This window comes from Loxodonta africana, chromosome 13, assembly GCF_030014295.1.
Source record: "Loxodonta africana isolate mLoxAfr1 chromosome 13, mLoxAfr1.hap2, whole genome shotgun sequence".
NCBI lineage: Eukaryota > Metazoa > Chordata > Mammalia > Proboscidea > Elephantidae > Loxodonta > Loxodonta africana.
The window spans coordinates 45,149,216-45,169,644 of NC_087354.1; the positions used below are offsets into that span (position 1 = coordinate 45,149,216).

Consider the following 20,429-nt stretch of genomic DNA (forward strand, 5'->3'; position numbering starts at 1 on the left):
GGGTAGGAATTATGAATGGGGAAAAAAGAGAAAATAGGGAGCAGAGGTGACAAGTATTTTCCTTCTTTGTTCTGTCAAAAATAGTCTTAAATGAATAGAACTCTCCAAATATCACCACTTAAGAGCATATGAAGGAAATCATACCCAGAACTGTGTTTTTCTTACCTCAAAAATCAGTACTATATTTTTTGAACAAACTAATCAGAAAACTCTGACTACAAACAATGTGAAAACTTTATATAAGTTTGGCAAATAAGTATGTTATTAAGTGTCTTGTTTACGCTTTTGTGATTCATGTCTTTTTTCTTTCCTTTTCAGTGTACTTCCACAGGTATGCCAGCCCATATGCAAAGCAGATCTATGTTAAGACCACTGGAGTTATCTTTACCCAGCCAAACCTTATATTCTGAAAATGAAATTTTAAAGAAAGAGTTGGAAGCAATGAGAACTTTCTGTGATTCAGCAAAACAAGACCGACTCAAGCTCCAAAATGAACTGGCTCACAAAGTGGCAGAGTGCAAAGCTTTAGCACTAGAATGTGAAAGAGTCAAGGAGGATTCCGATGAGCAGATAAAACAATTGGAAGATGCATTAAAAGATGTGCAGAAGAGAATGTATGAGTCAGAAGGCAAAGTCAAACAGATGCAGACACATTTTCTCGCCCTTAAAGAGCACCTAACCAGTGAAGCAGCTACAGGGAACAGCAGATTAACAGAGGAGCTGAAGGATCAGCTGAAAGACATGAAAGCAAAATACGAAGGCGCTTCAGCAGAAGTGGGAAAATTAAGAAACCAAATCAGACAAAATGAAATGTTAGTAGAAGAATTTAAGAGGGAAGAAGGCAAGTTGATAGAAGAAAATAAGCGATTGCAGAAGGAATTTAGTATGTGTGAAATGGAGCAAGAGAAGAAAGAAAGAGAGGTCACAGAGATGGAAGGCCAGTTAAAAGAATTGGTAGCAAAATTAGCCCTTTCTGTTCCGACAGAAAAATTTGAAAACATGAAGAGCTTATTATCGAATGAAGTGAATGAGAAAGCAAAAAAATTAGTAGAGATGGAAAGAGAGTATGAAAAATCTCTTAGTGAAATTAGACCGTTAAAGAGAGAACTTGAGAACTTGAAAGCCAAGCTTGCTCAGCACGTCAAACCAGAGGAACACGAACAGCTCAAGAGCAGATTAGAGCAGAAATCAGGAGAACTTGGGAAGAAGATCACTGAATTAACATCGAAAAATCAGATGCTACAAAAGGAAATTGAGAAGATTTATCTGGATAATAAACTCCTCAACCAGCAAGTACATAACTTAACAGCTGAAATGCAAAATCATTATGTTCCTTTAAAAGTAAGCGAAGAAATGAAAAAGTCACATGATGTGATTGTTGAAGGTTTGAATAAAAAGCTTTTAGATATCACACAAAAATATTCTGACAAGAAGTTAGAAATGGAGAAGTTGCTGATGGAAAATGACAGTTTAAGTAAGAATGTTAACCACCTGGAATCTGTGTTCATACCTCCTGAGAAACATGAAAAAGAGACAATGGCTCTGAAATCCAATATTACTGAACTTAAAAAACAACTCTCTGAACTTAACAAAAAATGTGGTGAAGACCAAGAAAAGGTACATGCACTCGTGTCTGAAAACACTAACTTGAAAAAGACTCTCAGTACTCAGTATGTGCCAGTTAAAACCCACGAAGAGGTAAAAACCACACTGAGCAGCACGTTAGATAAAACTAACAGAGAATTATTAGAGATGAAGAAAAAAACTGAAGATAAAAATCAGGACTTTCTAAAAATAAAACACGAGAATGATATATTAAAAAGAAACCTGGAAAACACTCAGAACCAAATGAAAGCTGAGTACATCAGCCTAAAAGAGCACGAGGAGAAGATGAGTACTGTAAGTAAGAGCTTGAAAAAGGCACAGGGTAATAGTGCCGAGCTATTGGCCAACTACAACAAAGGCCAAGAAGAGATTGCGAGGCTGCATGCTGAAATCGAAGCCCAAAAGAAGGAACTTGACACAATACAAGAATGCATTAAGCTAAAATACACTCCAATTATCAGCTTCGAAGAGTGTGAGAGAAAATTTAAAGCAGCAGAGAAAGAACTAAAAGAACAGTTAGCAGAGCAGACCCGAAAGTATAGTGCCAGGGAAGAGGAGGCCAAGAAATGCAAACAAGAGATTGACAAGTTAAAGAAGGAGATTCTCTCCCTTCAGAAAGATTTAAAGGAGAAGAGTGTTCTCATTGAGAATTCTCATGAAGTGGAAAGAGCTTTAAGCAGAAAAGCAGAAGACCTAAACAAACAGTTGAAAGACCTGTTACAGAAATACACAGAGGTAAAGAATGAGAAAGAGAAGCTAGCAGAAGAAAATGCCAAACGGACCCCTGAGATACTTGCAGCACAAACTCTTTTGCAAAAACAGCCTGTTCCGTTGGAGCAGGTTGAGGCCCTGAAAAAATCTCTGAATGGTACAATTGAGAATCTAAGGGAAGAGCTGAAGAATAAGCAAAGGTGTTATGAGAAAGAGCAGCAGACAGTGACCAAACTGCACCAGATGCTGGAGAATCAAAAGAACTCTTCTGTGCCCCTGGTGGAGCATTTGCAAATTAAGGAAGCATTTGAGAAAGAAGTTGGAATCATAAAAGCTAGCTTGAAAGAAAAGGAAGAAGAAAGCCAAAACAAAACTGAAGAAGTCTCCAAACTCCAGTCGGAGGTTCATAAGACTAAACAAGCATTAAAAAAATTAGAGACTAGAGAGGTAGTTGATTTGTCTAAATTTAAAGCAATGAAAAGTGATCTGGAGGCACAAATTTCCAACTTAAATGAAAAATTGGCCAACCTGAATAGAAAGTATGAGGACGCTTGTGAGGAGGTTTTGCATGTGAAAAAGAAGGAACTCTCTGCAAAGGATGAGAAGGAATTACTACATTCTAGCATTGAGCAAGAAATCAAGGACCAGAAAGAACGATGTGATAAGTCCTTGACAACAATCACGGAGTTACAGAGAAGAATACAGGACTCTGCTAAACAAATCGAAGCAAAAGATAATAAGGTAGGCACAAGGTAGTCTGCTTGGCTGTGATAGAAAAACCCAGAGCAGAACTGGCAGAGTAGAAGGAGGATAGGACTCTTTGCCATAGTATTAAGGAGCCCTGGTGGTGCAGTGTTTAAACGCCCGACTGCTAACAGAAAGGCCAGCGGTTCAAATCCACCAGCCGCTCAGCAGGAGAAGGGTGTGGCAGCTTGCTTCCGTAGCAATTACAGCCTTGGAAGCCCTGTGGGACAGTTCTACCCTGTCCTGTATGGTTGCTAGGAGGTGGGATCAACTCGACAGCAACTTTTTTTTTTCTTGCCATAGTATTACAGAAAAGTGTTAACAAAGTGACCATTAAGTGCTACCTTTCCAGTTTAACTACTGGTGTGCAAAAAAAAAAAAAGAAAAATCTGAATTAAAAGAAAAAGTAAAGTCGCATACACAAAAATCAAAACCATTTTCCTGTCTGTTTCCTTAGCTGGTACAGTCACGGACTGAGGAAAGGTGGGCAGAGTCAGGGTTCCCTGGCTTCCTATGTGGATGGTTTTAGGGCATCTGAAGTGTTCCCTTAGCTGGTACAGTCACGGACTGAGGAAAGGTAGGCAGAGTCAGGGTTCCCTGGCTTCCTGTGTGGATGGTTTTAGGGTATCTGAAGTGTTCCCTTAGCTGGTACAGTCACGGACTGAGGAAAGGTGGGCAGAGTCAGGGTTCCCTGGCTTCCTGTATGGATGGTTTTAGGGCATCCGAAGAATGGGAATGGAGAGGAGCAACAAAGCTGTTTCTGGGCTGCAGGAAGCCAAGGACACTGGGGAGCATCCGAAGCTTGGTCTTAGCGCTCACCCGTGCTAGTAAACCCAGCCTCCAAGTCATTGCACCTTTGTCCCCATATCTTTCTACAGACTGGTTCCCTTGCTCAGAATGCCCTGTCCCTCCTTCCTATTGAGCTCAATCCTATACGTTCTTTAAGACACGTTTTAGCACCAACCCTCCTTCCTAAAGCCTTCACTGTCCAATCTAACCTACAGGAAATTGCTCCTCTTCCAAAATGTGTGGTTTATTTTGGGCTTTGCCGTCTGTTTAAAGCACTTAGATCACTGTGTTAGATTTCTGTGATTGGCCTTCCCAACCAGTTTTTAATTGTTTTATTGTGGTGAAAAATAATATATAACAAAACATTTGCCGGTTCAACATTTTTTACACGTACCATTGATTACGGTCGTCATGGTACACAACCGTCACCACTGTCTGTCCCCGAATTACTCCACCACCATTAACAGAAACTCGGTGCCCAGCCAGATAGGTCTTATAACCTATCTATCTTTCCTTCTCACAGTACTATTTACTGAATAGGTGCTCAACAGGATTTTTGTAGTTACAAAAATAAGCAATAGTTATATATAGTTACATGAAGTGTGAACTATGAAGACAAGAAATCAGGGAAATAGAGCACAGGTGATTTTCTTACAATGATTATTTAGTGTCTTCTACGTGCCAGGTACTACTACGTTCAGTGCTGGGGATACAGCGATGAATAAAAGCAGACACAGCCCCAGCCCTTCTTTGTGGAGAGGTTCAGGCACTAATCTTCAGGCCCATCTGCCAATGTAACTCAGCATGTAAATGCCTTTAGCTTGTTTGGAAGGGGGTTATGAATATAATAATGTATAATTACAATAGCTGGTTACTAATATCTGCTTAGAGTCCCTGGGTGGCACAGATGGTTAAGAGCTGGACTGCTAGCTGAAAGGTTGGCAACTCACACCCATCCAGAGGCACCTCGGAAGAAAGGCCTGGGAATCTGCTTCTGAAAGGTCACAGCTTTGAAAACCATAATGGAGCAGTTCTACTCTGCACACATAGGGTCACAGTGTATCAGAATTGACTCGGTGACAGCTAACAACAACAACATCTACTCATACCCATTGCCACTTCTTGGGCGTATACTATGTGACGGGCATATACTTATGATTGCGTGTGATTTTCTTAACTCGGAAAGGCTTCACCCCTTTCACTAATAAACGAAAGTTCAGAAAAATAAAGGAATTAGCCAAGTCACATAGCTAATGTCGGATTGGTTTGACTTTAAACCCTGTGCGCTTTACACTACTCTAAAGAGCCTCCCTCACTTTTTCTTAAGACAAGGTAGTCTAAAAAATGCATATTTTTGAAGGAACAGAGCACGTAAGTTCATTCTAGACTTAACACAAGCCATGCTTTTTTACGTTTCAGACTTTGTTGGAGGGGATGCACCCTGCTTTCCTGTGCTCCAGCTCTGACCTGGAGGAGTTCATTACCTTCATAGGCAATTAGAGATTATCTAAAAATCAGGAAGACTCATGTCATGGTTAAATCTTATGAATAAATAATATTTATTCTTAATTTGGTAATGCCTCTGTAAGGAATTTAATTAGAGAAATCAAGGTATATACTGTGTTTATTATCCATAACAATCTTGACAGTGTTCGTACCGCAGTTTTCTGGCATGTAAAGATCAGTTTTATGTCTCAAATAATGAATGATTTCTGTGCAGAGATGTCAGTGTAAATGCATAAGTAAATAATGTGTTTCTTCTACTATTTTTTTTTTTTATAAGATAACTGAACTGCTTAATGATGTTGAAAGACTAAAGCAGGCCCTCAGCGGCATTTCACAGCTCACCCACACGAGTGCGAGTCCCAGCAAGAGACAGAGTCAGCTGGTTGAAACCCTGCAGCACCAAGTGAAATCCCTGCAGCAGCAGCTGGCTGTAAGTCACGGACCAGCGGGGCTTAGCACTGACGCATGCCATTTTACGTTTCTGTTTTGGTCCATTTGTGAAAGCTTGTTTAGAAATGAAATTGATTTGTGAAAGTGTTCAGGATGGGCTAAAAAGTATCCATACTAACAATATAATAATATCATTTATTTGGTGCCTACTAGGTGGGTATATGCCAAAACTCCATGGGGGCAGTTCTACTCTGCTGTATAGGGTGGCTAGGAGTCAGAATTGACTTGATGGACAAATGGGGCCCTGGTGGCATAGTGGTTAAGAGCTGCGGCTGCTAACCAGAAGGTTGGCAGTTTGAATCCACCAGCCGCTCCTTGGAAACCCTATGGAGCAGTTCTGTTCTGCCTGTAGGGTCACTGTGAGTTGGAATTGACTCTGGCAACAGGTTGGGCTTGGTGTTTTGGTATATGCCAAAAGAGCTCTGATGATGCAGTGGTTAAGCACTCGGCTGCTAATGGAAACGTCAGTGGTTCGAACCCACCAGCTGCTCTGTGGGAGAAAGATGTGGCAGTCTGCTTCTGTAACAATTACAGCTTAGAAAATTCTATGGAGCAGTTCTACTCTGTCCTGTAGGGTTGCTATGAGTCGAAATTGACTTGATGGCATTGAGTTTTTTTAATATGCTCAGCACTACACTAAACGTTTCACATACTTCATCTCTAAACTTCATCTTCATCCCAGTTCTAGGAGGCAGGTTCTACTCTCCCCATTTAGTTCTTGAAGAAACAAAGATCGAAATACTTGATGCCTGGAGTCTTAGAGCTACTGTCTAAACCTGGGTCTAGCTGACTCCAAATCCAATATCTTTCCCATTGCAGCACTTTCTCTAAAATATTGATCCACTAAACAAAGGGAGTTTTCTTAGAGTTCTTTTATCCTTATGAATAAAAATAGGCATTCCTATGGTTTTATGGAGCCCAGGTGGCACAGTGATTTAAGCGTTCAGCTGCTGACCAAAAGGTCGGCAGTTCAAATCCCCCAGCCATTCCTTGGGAACCTTAGAGGGGTGGCTCTACTCTGTCTTATAGGGTCTTTATGAGTTTGGTTTTATACCTTATGTACTTGGATGTGGTATTAAAAGGAAAGCATGTGGATCCAGAGCTCAGTTCTAAGCCCTGCCTCTTAAAAGCTGGTGACACATGGAATGTTCTCCTTAACTCTGAGCCCTTGGCTTCCTCATCCGCCAAATAGCATAGGAAGAACTGATTACTTGTTTGTTTATTTGGTTTTGTAATTAAACGAGCTAATGTAAACCCTGGTAGCGTAGTGGTTAAGTGCCATGGCTGCTAACCAAAGGGTCGGCAGTTCCAATCTACCAGGTGCTCCTTGGAAACTCTGTGGGGCAGTTCTGCTCTGTCCTATAGGGTCGTAATGAGTCAGAGTTGACTCAACAGCACTGGGTTACTGGGTAGAGCGCACCAAAATGCTGAGTAAAACTTAGCACCAATGAGATGTTAAATGTTGCTAGTATTTTTCTGTTCTGTAGGAATTGACTGGGAATTGCTTTTGAGTAGAAGAAAGTGATTTTGAAAAGTGTTCAGTTTTTAACACTGCTGGACTACAGATTAATGATGACAGATTGCTGATTTAGATTTTATCCAAAGGATATGATATTACCTTTAATATTCTGAAATATTTATAAATATTTATGTTCATGACACAGTGCTAAGCACGGTTAGGGATAAAGAGAGTATACGGTACTTTGCCCCTAAGGAGTTGTGAGTAATTAGGCAAAATACAGATATATGAAAAGTAAAGACAAGAGATGGCAAATATGGAATTGAGAACGCAGTTCCAGATTCTAGGTGATATGAGTTCCAGGAAGAACAGATCACTCATGTGTTGGGAGCTAGTTTCAAAGAGGAAGGGAGTACCTAGCCTAAACTTGCAAGACAGACGGTGTTTTGATAGGTGAAAAGAAAATAGAGGATCTTCCAGGCAAAGAAGAGCATGTGAAGAAGAAAGGCACGGGGGTGGAACACACGTGGCATGCCCTGGGGGCCATAAAAGGCTGACCAGGCTGGCTAGTAATGGGAGCTGTATTTGAGACCCAATTGTGGAAGATATTAAGAACCAAGGTGATGAATTTGGAGTTTCTTATGTCTAAAGATGTGTCACTAAAGAGTTTTGAGCCAAAGTGATGTCGGGAAAGAGATACTGCAGTCTTGGGAGCATGGTAGGGAGTATGTCTAGAGATAGGGAGTCAAAATAGGACATTTCAGTAATCTGAACTATAAGTTGATAGGTGTCTGGGCTAGGTTTGTGGCATTAGATGTGAACCAAAGGCAATAATTTCATGTTACATAGGATAAGTGGTATTGGTTTCACACAGGGCTTCAGACCCCCTGCTGAGAATTTGCATTTATAACAAGCTTCCAGGAAGTTACACATAAGAATCACCTGGGGATCTTGTTAAAATGTAGATTCTAATTCAGTATATGGAACTAGTTTGAAGCCCAGGTTTCACTCTGAATGTTCACATGCAGCCTTTAGAAAAATGGATTCTATTGTTATGTCATGGAATTCTCCAGCTGGTGGGTTCAAGATGGCTGGATACGAGGAGTAGCAGGAGCACTGCTTTAATTCTACTACTCCATTGAAGCATCAGGCCTGAGGAGAGCACTGTCCTAAGCCACCATGCATCTGATAATGCGAATGCTAATTTCCTTATCTTTCCATCTCTTCCCATTTCCAGGATGCTGACAGGCAACACCAAGAAGTAATTGCAATTTATCGGACACACCTTCTTAGTGCTGCACAGGTAAAGAACCGTTTTCTCTTCCAGAAGGGAAATAGTTTCAGAGCATTTTCTTTTCTTTTTTATTGTTTTTTGAAAAAAGGTTTTTTTTCTTATTTTCAAGTAAATTTATGTGAAAGCAATTGATATTTAAAGTAGCTGTACCCCATATGCTTATTTAAAAATAATTTCATTTCTTATAATTGTGATTGTATATCTTCCAGAGACATTTACAAAGCTATATGGCAACACAGCATCTTAAATTTAGTGTTGTCTCCATCTGCTTGTCACTCAGTTTGTAGACAGTTTGGCAACATATGTTGGCATCACACAGCAATGGTGTTGCTAGCGGGCACGATACCGCGACATCCGCACGTGGCTGTCAGCTAAGAGAGGAGAGTGGAAAGGACTTCATATGTTTCTTGATAGCTCAGGAGTATTTCTTTGAAATGTAGAGAGTGCTATAAAAGTGCAAAAATGACAAGTAGGATCTGCATAGAATTGTAATAATTAAGGGAAAAGAGTGTTCTGTTAGATGGAGCCCTGGTGGTGCAGTGTTTAAGAGCTCATCTGCTAACCAAAAGGTAGGCAGTTTGAATCCAGCAACCGACGGCAATGAGTTTTTTTTTTTTTGGCCGGGGGGCAGTTAGAAGCTCATCAATAGTATATATTGAGCCTTAAGCTCAGTGCGGCATAAGATGAAGAAATCCCATCTTTGGGGTGTGCTTAGAAAGCTATTTGAAAAAAAAAAAAGTACTAAAAAAATGATTAAAATACAAAGGATACTATACTTAAGGCTCTATAGAAACCCATCTCCAGAATTCTCAGAATAGGTTTTTCAGGAGGATGTACTAAAGGGCCAAAATGCTGGAACAGTAGGTAAGATATAATAGAAATTGTTTCAGAATTTTCAGTGTATCAGGCCACACTGTAAAAAAATAAATAAATGGAAGGTAGTTGTTGAGAGAAAGCTTCCAAGAAAGGTCATTAAAAAAAAAAAAAAAAACTAGGCAAAAATAATAAAAAGGAAGAATCTTTATGACATCAAATTCTTAAAATCAAAAAGCCTACCCTTTTCATAGGAGCTGGAGAGGGAATCAGTGAAAAGGATGACTGGTATGATAGAGGAAGGTAGCTTTGGCTGCCTCCCTTTTGAAGAGATGGAAGATAAGCTAGGATTTGAAAGTATATTGCAATTATTAGAGAAGACTGTCAGTGGACACCAACATAGGGAGTATGTTTGTTGTTGTTGCTAGCTGCAGCTCATGGCAACCCCATGTGTGTAGAACAGAACTGCTCCATAGGGTTTTCATAGCGACTCTATAAGACAGAGTAGAACTGCCCCATAGGATTTCCAAGGAGCAGCTGGTGGATTTGTACTGCCAACCTTTTGGTTAGCAGCACTCAACCACTGTGCCATGACGGTGGTGGGTTTGATTTGGTGTTATAGGGTTTTCAAGACTGTGACCTTTTGGAAGTAGATCGCTAGGCCTAGCTTCCAAAGCGTCTCTGGGTGAGTTCGAACCACCAACCTTTCAGCTAGTAGTCAAGCGTTTACCCATCTGTGCCCCACCTAGGAACTGCTATAAGGGGCTTAGGAGAGGAAAATAGTATAAACGCGTGGGAGATCTTCATTAGAGAGGGTGAGGAACTCGCCCAGATCTGGTATCGGGCAGCGGAGGAAGAGCACACTTGCCTGAAAGATACTGCAGACTAAAGAGCCTTGCTACTGACTACTAATGAAACATACAGAAGCAAAGGGCATCTTAAATACTCCTGCCTTCTGGCATCGTAAAGTTAACTAAGAAATTCAGTTTAGTCGACTATGGCTAATGTTCAAAATTGAAACAGCCTGCTGTTATAGAAACAGATTTTGGAAGCAAAACTTTTTATATTAATAGAAAATATTTCAAGTGCTCAAGTGAAAAAAAAGAAGGGGGAGGGCTTACAAGCCCACCATATTGACTTTTTGCGTTTAATCAACCCCTGGCCATCTTTTTAAGTTTGAAATGTTTCTAAATATAAATGGCTAATGTGCATGTGAGGAGCCCTGGTGGCGCAGTGGTTAAGTGCTTGGATGCTAACCAAAAGGTCGGTGATTCCAACCCACCATCTGTTCTGCGGGAGAAAGATGTGGCAGTTTGCTTCCCTAAAGATTTACAGTCTTGGAAACCTATGGGGCAGTTCTCCTCTGTGCATATGCAAAGATATTCAACCCCACCGGTAATGGGAGGAATGCAAATAAAAAAGCAGGTACCACTTTTCACCTGTGGGACTGGCAAATATTAAACAGAGTGGTAGTCTGTAATGTTGGCCAGAGTGTTGGGGAAGTGGGCATATATACCCTATGGGTGGGAGTGTAAATTGTTATAATCTCTTTAGGAGGCAGGACCCGGCAGCATTTCGTTCCGTTGTGCTTAGGGTCGCTATGAGTTGAAGCAGGCTTGATGGCACCCAGCACAACCACAAAGTGAAAAACTGAGTGTTCTTTTTGACCCAGCAATTTCTTTTGTAGGAATCGATCCATGAAGATCAGAGACACCTTAAAATGTCCATCATTGAGGGAACGGGTAAAGAAATTATGATACATCCATACCACGGAATATTAGACAGTAAATGAAAATAATTAGGTCACTTTAGACAAAAGTTTCCGTGACACTTAAATGAAATAGCAAGTTGCAAAATATTATATGATTCTGTTTATATAAAAATATACATATGGGGATTTTTTCATAAATTACTTGTCTAATTTAAAAAAAAAATTTTTTTTTTTCCTTGTAGTCTGCTTTGCTTATTTATAACTTATACCGCCCCTGTCATCCAGGGCCTTTATTAAGAGAGAGAGAGGTTTGTCCATCTGTTTCCTGATGGAAGATGTTAAGAGCAACTGGTGTGCACCACTTCTAAACTAGCTTTCTTTGTTTCCACTGTAGAGCATTACTCCCTTTTCCAGTAATTCCTTTAGAGTATCACCACAATGGTGAGGATTTAGCATTTGCCGAATCACAACCGCTTATGTTGTTATAAAGCCTTGTCTTTAACATTCTTATGTAAATGAAGATGACATAAAATATTTCTCCCCTTCTTCTTTCTCCAAGGGTCACATGGATGAAGACGTCCAGGCAGCCTTACTGCAGATCATCCAGATGCGGCAGGGGCTTGTGTGCTAGCGATGAGCACTCACCGCCACTGTCCGCTTTGTCTTGCTGGTGCTGAGCATTCTGTGTGCAACTCCACACCTTGCTGGGCCTTACTGTGCTAAGCATCATTAAAATAAAATATATTTTGTTCCATCAGTAGATTTTTTTTTTTTAATTAGATGCGTATGCTACTGAGTTTTTCAATATCAGTTCCAATCTTATATTCTATATATGTAAATTTTACAGTTTGGCAAACAGCATTAGCACTTTGTTTGGACTGACTATGTATTTTTAAACTTTTGAATCCCTAATAATACATGAGTGGGTCCACATGAAGAAGGTTTGGGCCGAAATACTTGTTCAAAGATTTCTTTCAGAGAAATTAATTTGGTCGGTAGCCCATTTTTAAGTGGATCAAAAGACCTTTCAGACCTTCATCTGAGCATGAGTCTTATTGTGGGTTCAAGGAATGCACTGTGACTTGGCTGGCCAAGTGACATCTTTATGGAAGTAATCAATGAGTGCCTTTGATTTGTTTGGAGGTACAGGTATTTTTTTCTTCTGATATTAGTAACTTTTAGGCTTTTTTTTTTTTTTGTATGATCTTTCTTTTCATAAAGGGTTTGCAGTCATAAATTACATTTAGATTAAGCACAGCAGGGGTGGAATATATCAGGAATTTATAATAAAGTTGCCTTATAATCTTCACAACAGTATCTTAATTTTTACTCGTAATGAGTTTTCTTGCCACCGGCTTTAAAGAACTACGATAAATGTATGCTGGATTTCTCAGTGTCAAAAATTGTAGACATTTTTTAGCAATTACTTCGACATTTGCTACTATAGTAACCGCAACCAAGCACTCATTATACATGTATCCTCCCAATGTTTCCTACTTATTTATAGGAAGATTGCACTAATGAGATTAATAATGTGAAATGCAGTTTTCTTGCAAGATTCGCATGAGAGTATTGATTTTAGAAAATCAATCTTTAAGGTTTTAGAACAAAAGTGTAGTAACACAGTCAACTCTAAGAGTATAGATAGCAAGAAAATAATAAAATTAGACATGTTTATAGTAAATACACTAATGTAACCTACCATTTTTATTAACTACATCTCATTCGAGAAAGTTGTATGTTATTTTTATTAATATGTTGTTTACCATGCAGATTGAAAATTACTGATTTGTTAGCAGATAAACTGAATAAATGAGTCATTTCAGCCAAATTTTCTGAAATTACAAAATGTGCCTTAACGGTAATCCCTGAGCATACTGAACCAGGTTTCAGTCCCATTTTTGTATAATAACAGGGACAAAGGACCTTCAAAATAGCTTTTCCCACAAAAGAATAAGCCATTGGATTTCTTCAGCGTAGAAACAACAGTAGAAAGTCAGAATTGGATTTATTTTTAGTCCTTTAGGTGGATGTACACAGTTGGCGTAAGTAACATTTAGTTTCTTTAATTATTATATTCAGTGTCCTTCAGAGGACGCCTGGTGGCGCAGTGGTTAAATGCTCAGCTGCTAACTGAAAGGTCGGCAGTTTGAACCCACTAGCTGCTCCGCGGGAGAGAGATGTGGTAGTCTGGTTCCATAAAGATCACAGCCTTGGAAACTCTGTTGGGCAGATCTGCTCTGTCCTCTAGGGTCACTATGAGTAGCAGTAGACTCAATGGCAGAGAATTTGGGTTTTTTTTGTTTAATGTCCTTCAGCATGAGTTCTGCTTCACAAGTTTAGGTTATATGTTGAAGCTCTTGAGCAGAGCAAAGTTTGTGCTGAATACTGACATTTCAGTGTTGTATTTTCCTTATTAAGGGTGGGAAGGGAACCTCATGTATTATTTTCTTTTGTCTTCAATCATCAATAAATTGTTATCTGTGGAATGTTGTTTTGAATATCCTTGTAAAGGATTTGCAAGTTAAACCAATCCATTTGGAGAATCTGGAGTAGGGAACAGTGGGGTCCAAAGTACAGATGGTGATACGTATTTTTTTTTTTTTTTTTACCCAAATAGCTAGAGTGAAATATCAAGGAACCTCCTGGAATTAATTCCATTGGTTCATTCACTCATCTTCTGATTTCAAAGGCAGAGATTGCACTTACAAGACTGAAGACTGTACAGCTTTTTGGTTAGTGAGCAAGTGGAACCTAGGTAGTGGGCAATGCTGGCCTATCTGCTGGCCTGTGTGCAGATAGATTATAAGATCTGCATTTATGGACAAGAGGAAAGATGATGTTTGGCTAAGATGTGAGGGCTCTCTGAATCATAAAATCCCTATTTCAGTCCTTTGTTGAAAGCTTTATTACTGTTCCATTGTTTTGTTTTTTCTGTCACTCCTGCTTCAATTAGAAAAGCTCATTCCTTTTGACAGGTCAGTGTCAAATAATTGTTAATACAAGATCCCATATTCACGCAGTGAAGACCTTCAATTTTAGCGTTACACTGACTCTAATCACTAGCTATACTTGTGCTCTTTTGAAATTCCAGATGAGTTTGGCTTAGTTTTTGTCACGGCTTGCTTTTTAAAAACTGTTTCTCTTGACCTGAACCCAGTTTTATGCAGTGGAAATGTTTTCTCTTATTCTAAATGTGTTGAGTCATCACTGCTTTAAAAATTTTGGAGCCTTAGAACAGGAATACTTTTTTTTTTCCCCAGTGTTACCAGCTGTCTTCTAACAAGGACCTAAAACCGTCCTCACACACATGCTTCCTGCCTGTTTGAATGGTTCATGTTCTCTGGCTCCCTTGTATCCAAGTAGGAAAGGGAAGAGTCTCAATATAATTTTTGGTAACCCTGATGACCACACGTACCAACAGTGCCTGCAGTGCTATTGCCAAACATTAGATAGCAGTAGTTACAAGCTTTTCTTCATGTCTCCTCCCTTGTGGTGGAAAAAAAAGTACTTCTTACTGCCTCCTTAATTTTCCTCAACACTGGATTCTGCAACCTTGTGGTGATCTTTTTTCTTCTTGCAGGTTCTGTACTCTAAGGTAATAGTAGTACCCCTAGCTTCAAAATACAGGTGACGTGCAAAACATCGTTCACACATTTGGCAGAGAAAAAAATAAGAGAGAAAAAAAAAGCCAGAGGCAAACAATGCCAGAGTTTACACCCATAGAATATTCGTACACCAGATACAAAACGGAAAACAGTAAAGGCATTTCAGCTCTCAGTTCATTCAATGACATCCTCAACTTAACTGGAGCTGAGATTCTACTGTTGGGAGTTCGGTTATTTCCCATGTTTTTGCCGTGGCTTTTTGAGTCAGGAGTCCCTGGATGGCACAAACTTTTAAGTGCTCGGTTGCTAACCAAAAAGTTGGTGGTTCAAGTCCACCCAGGGGTGCCTTGGAAGAAGGGCCTGTGGAACACAGTTCTACTCTGACATACACGGGGTCACCATGAATTGGGATTTGACTCGATGGCAACTGGCTTGTTTTTTTGGTTATTTGAATCAGGACTGTCCAGATCAGCCTCTCCAGGCAAATTTTAACTTGCTTCTTAATAGGGAGTCTGATTCTTATTGCGTGTGTGGACTGTTGGCTCAAGTGAGTCATGAATGTAGAGATTAAATCAAACAAACGAAAACAAATAGGCTGCAACAGGATGGTATTCCAGCAAGACTCCGGGCAGAGAGTGCTTGTGTTTAGCAGAACCAGGCATGGGGCCCCATTTCTCCATCAGAGGCCATTTTCATTATTTATGCCTGCATGAACAAACATTGATGATGAATGAATTCCACTAAAAAGGGAAGGTTACAAAATGTCCTATGTCAGTGGAAAAGCCAAGAATCGCGAGGGTTGCCTATGTATGTATGTATATGTGTGTGCGTGTGTATATGTAAATAATCCCATTAAAGTGAAACACCAGAAGAGACGACGATAAAATCAATGCCCCTTATAATGGATATTTGGAACCAAATTGTTGTACTTAATGGGCCCAATTTTTATATATATATTTTTTTCTTCCAAGATAGCAGTCTTGGGGATATTCTGAATTCTGGAAAGAGTTTGGAGAGGTTATTGCCTGCTTAATAATTTAGAGCTTCTATTGCTCTGCCAAGTCAGAAGATTAACATTTAATAGAAAAAAATTATATATCTATAATTCAGTCACAGCTATTAGATTAGATGATTTTACATTAAGTGAAAAAGATGTTGAGCATTTAAGGACCATTAAACTATAGGACTCTTTTATTGGGTTTTAAGGCCTCCAAGCCAGGTCCTGCTGCGAAGAGTATTTATTTTACATATACAGAACGCATTAAAGATGGGAAAAGGGCACACATTTTAAAAGAAAATAGGCCATGGAAAAGCGTGATTTTCCACATTGTGAATAGCTACCGCAAGGATTCAGTCTTATTTTATAGTAATTAGTTTCATGCATCATTAAGTAGCTTTCTTACAGGCCGGAAGAATATGGCGAAGGCCACTTTAAACGTGGTACCTGTAGGAAATCTAAGTAGCTGGGTAGTCTATTGCTATTTCACTTCTAGAAACCACATTTCTCATAGTTTCCAGGATCCTTGAGGTCTGTATATTGTAAAGAATTTAAGTGTGGAAATACCTTCTTCAGTGGGCTTTAAGAAGTCCCGGAGAGAAGTCACTTCTAAAAAGAGTCTGCTTTTTCTAGTGCTGCCCAAATTAGCAAAGAAGGACTAGAATTCAACCCTTGAAAAGAATCGCTTGCCCCTGGAGAGGAAGTCTCCGTGGCCCTATTAGATGCTTGTGACACATTTTATATTGTTGGGATTAAAGCATGACAAAATATCTTAATTCGTATAAACTTTTCCTGCTGTTCACGATACCTCCTGCCCCTTCCCCACCTCCAAAAACTGGGAAAGAGTTTTATGTAGGCATATAAAAGCAAATGGGGGAATGGAGTGAATATAATCTGTAATTTTTTTTCCTACGATGTCCAAACAAATTTCATGATTTTCTTTCTTGCTATTCTAGGCTTCTTTTAATTGCCTCTCACTAAAGTGGCACCTCACAGGCTGCTTCAGAAATTCTCTGCAGGATTTAAAAATGAAGCTGATTCATATGCAGAGTCTTTCTGCTAAAATCTGTTAAGCCAAAATAAAAATGACTGCTATTTAAAATTTTTCTCCCCTCTTTGTTGTCACTGCCTTGCAAACATTGTCTCACTTCTTACAGGAGTTGCAAGATCTCATTTATGCACAATTAAAAGTCAGTCTTCTTGGTACAAATAGAGAGAAACCATTCCTGGGCTACCAACACAAGTCGTAAGGATTAAAGTTTATCTGCCTCAATCAAATATATATGAGCTGTTCTCTTGAGCTTAGACTTTTTTTTAAAATTGTTCCAGTTAGTTGGCCTTCATCCCTAAGCAGTAGAGCTTCTTTAAAACCATCTTTATTCATTCACGTCAATTGACACTTAAAAAAAAATCCCCCGGTTACCATTCATCTAAGTTGGAATGTATCTGTTACAGTCAAATGCATTTAAGAGAATTCGCAATCTGTGATTACCCAAAATGCTATTTATTGTCCATATTTGTTACTCTAATGCACATAGCCACTTAACGGCAGCACCACCTAAAATATATCCCAGCAGTTAAGGTAAAGTGAAGGGGGGCTTTTCTCCAGCTTCATGCTGGCACCGCTTGTGTGGTTACGAACAGCAGAAAGAATTCCTTAATACAGTGTTACTCTCCTTCCAGACCCTTTTGGGCAATCTCGCCCTCCATGTTCTCTAAGTAGAGAGCAGTTACCAGGACAACAGAGAATTTGAGGAAGATTTAATTGTGATCTGATGTCTAACCAGAGTAAAGAGCAAGTGCCTTCGAATTTACATTCTGGGCTCCCAAGTAAATGTCAATATGCATAGTTATTTTTGCCATACCTCATTACAAAAAGGATTTAAGGTAGCTTGCAAAGAAATATGCAGTTTTTTTCTTAATGTAGGCAAGGAGAAGGGGGATGGTAAATACTAAAAGGAAGAATTAGCAGCAGCTTGGGATCCAGAAAGCATGTCATAAACACCATAGTTATCCTGCTTATTTTTCTAGAGCTGACTCCAATTTAACTCAACTTCTGAGCAGCCAGTGCAACAATGAGTACATCTCATAGGTGAGGCGCAGTATCCGTTAGGAAGAGCACAATTATTCCTGGCTCTGAGGCCGGTTTCCCCGTGGGTCCAGCAGGTCAGTTAAACTCCAATGAGTACATCTGTCCTTGGGGCACAGGCTGTAAGGTAAACACAGTACATCTTCCTACAGTGCTTCCTTCAGGCCTGATGAGAAATTTAAGTTATTTTTTTGTAAACTTTTTATTTTGGAATAATTTATGGCCTATGAAATGGCTGAGCCATGATAATAGTCCATGAGGAAAAACATTATTTCGTTTTTTAATTTTATAATTTTTATTGTGCTTTAAGTAAAAGTTTACAAATCAAGTCAGTCTCTCACACAGAAACCCATATACACCTTGCCACACACTCCCAATTACTCTCCCCCTAATGAGACAGCCCACTCTCTCCCTCCACTCTCTCTTTTCGTGTCCATTTCGCCAGCTTCTAACCCCCTCCACCCTCGAACCCCCTCCACCCTCATCTCCCCTCCAGGCAGGAGATGCCAACATAGCCTCAAGTGTCCACCTGATCCAAGAAGCTCACTCCTCAAGCATCCCTCTCCAACCCATTGTCCAGTCCAATCTGTGTCTGAAGATTTGGCTTTGGGAATGGTTCCTGTCCTGGGGCAACAGAAGGTCTGGGGGCCATGACCACCGGGGTCCTTCCAGTCTCAGTCAGACCATTAAGTCTGGTCTTATGAAAATTTGGGGTCTGCATCCCAGTGCCTCCTGCTCGCTCAGGGGCTCTCTATTGTGTTCCCTATCAGGGCAGTCATCAGTTGTAGTCGGGCACCGTCTAATTCTGGTCTCAGGATGATGTAGTCTCTGATTCATGTGGCCCTTTCTGTCTCTTGGGCTCGTAATCACCTTGTGTCCTTGGTGTTCTTCATTCTCCTTTGATCCAGGTGGGTTGAGACCAATTGATGCATCTTAGATGGCTGCTTGCTAGCGTTTAAGACCCCCAGACGCCACTCTTCAAAGTGGGATGCGGAATGTTTTCTTAATAGATTTTATTATGCCAATTGACTTAGATGTCCCCTGAAACCATGGTCCCCAGACCCCTGCCCCTGCTACACTGGCCTTTGAAGCATTCAGTTTATTCAGAAAACTTCTTTGCTTTTGGTTTAGTCCAATTGTGCTGACCTCCCCTGTATTGTGTGCTGTCTTTCCCTTCACCTAAAGTAGTTCTTATCTACTATCTCCTATCTATCTCCCACCCCCTCCCTCCCCCCTCTCTTAACCACAAAAGAATGTTTTCAGTTTAAACTATTTCTCAAATTCTTATAATAGTGGTCTTATACAATTTGTCCTTTTGCAACTGACTAATTTCACTCAGCATAATGCCTTCCAGATTCCTCCATGTTATGAAATGTTTCACAGATTCCTCACTGTTCTTTATCGATGCGTAGTATTCCATTGTGTGAATACACCATTATTTATCCATTCATCCGTTGATGGGCACCTTGGTTGCTTCCAGCTTTTTGCTGTTGTAAACAGTGCTGCAGTAAACATGGGTGTGCATGTATCTGTTCGTGTAAATTGCCTTATTCTTGACCCACAGATGTTTCAAACAAATTTTCTCAAGTCCATGTCTGTCTCGTATATTTTTTTTGCCTTCCTTTCTGCTCTTTTTCCATTACCTGTATCCCTCTCTTTAGGCCTTCTAAGCTTTCCCTATATCCTAAACTCCCCATGTTTGCACCCCCTTGCCCAGGCCTGCCCTGTGCTCCAGGTGCTGTGTGTTCCTGTTTCCAGTCCCATCCCTCATCTCCATCCAAAGACAGGAACCAGACAGGAGTCAAAAAGTAGGATGACCGGATTAATTCACAATAGTTGTAAATTATTGACAACACATGAACCATTGCAAACATTTTCATTTTCAGGAAGGATGTTTAATCTCCAATCATGTATTAATTGTCAGATAATCTCTGGGGAAAAGAATAAAATGAAGGGGAAAAGACATATTTAATGAGGAGAGGAAGATAACTTTCGCCACGTGAAGGCATGTAATTCCTGCCTGAATTACGCCTACCCCTTCCTTCCCAATTCCCCAAACCGTTGCTTTTCACAGATTCCTCCCTCCTTCCCTCTACAGGTTTTATAAATATCTCTTTTTTAAGGGTCTTAGGTAGTAGACATTTGCTGTTCCTTCGACCACCCAACGTATGAACCACCTTTCTGTGTTTAAGGAATTGTTTGCCTTATGAGTGTTGATGAAATGAAGAGGCATCCACCTACTTTAAAAGCTGAAAATGCCAAATATTTGTTTCTCCCTGACAGTTGCTGTTGGGATGCAGGCTCCACTCAGGCCAGGCCAGGCCCGTCAGCCAGGGACAGAGGTGGTACTGTCTTTCCTCATGGTTGCAGACAGTTGGAGTTGCTCTGAGATCAAGTTCCTGACACAGAGGTGGAGGTGGCCCAAAGATTAGTGCCTAGGGCTTGATGGGATAGCTGTTGTTTTCTTACCAGACACAGACTTTGAGGTGTGATTTAGAAGCTTGTTTCTGTCTGCTCAAGCCCAAGCCTTGTTTTTTGCCCTCTCTATCAGTGAGCTACTCAATGCATTTTTAATAAATCCCCTATCTGCTTAAAACAGCCAGAGCTGGTTTCAATTGCTTAGAATTAAGAACCTGGGGTGATACAAACTTTT

General features: G+C 40.1%; 1 protein-coding gene across 3 annotated transcripts in view; it reads left to right on the forward strand.

The window, feature by feature from the left end:
* UACA (uveal autoantigen with coiled-coil domains and ankyrin repeats) overlaps positions 1-13,575 on the forward strand; it is a 104,284-nt gene extending 90,709 nt beyond the window's left edge. For all 3 annotated transcript variants that reach the window (XM_003413808.4, XM_064267325.1, XM_064267324.1), the window contains exons 16-19: positions 319-3,057; positions 5,633-5,785; positions 8,502-8,567; positions 11,642-13,575. In XM_003413808.4, coding sequence (XP_003413856.2) covers positions 319-3,057; positions 5,633-5,785; positions 8,502-8,567; positions 11,642-11,713 — 3,030 coding nt within the window. In that variant the 3' untranslated portion in view covers positions 11,714-13,575. The remainder of the gene's footprint in view (positions 1-318; positions 3,058-5,632; positions 5,786-8,501; positions 8,568-11,641) is intronic.
* The last annotated feature ends 6,854 nt before the right edge of the window (positions 13,576-20,429 follow it).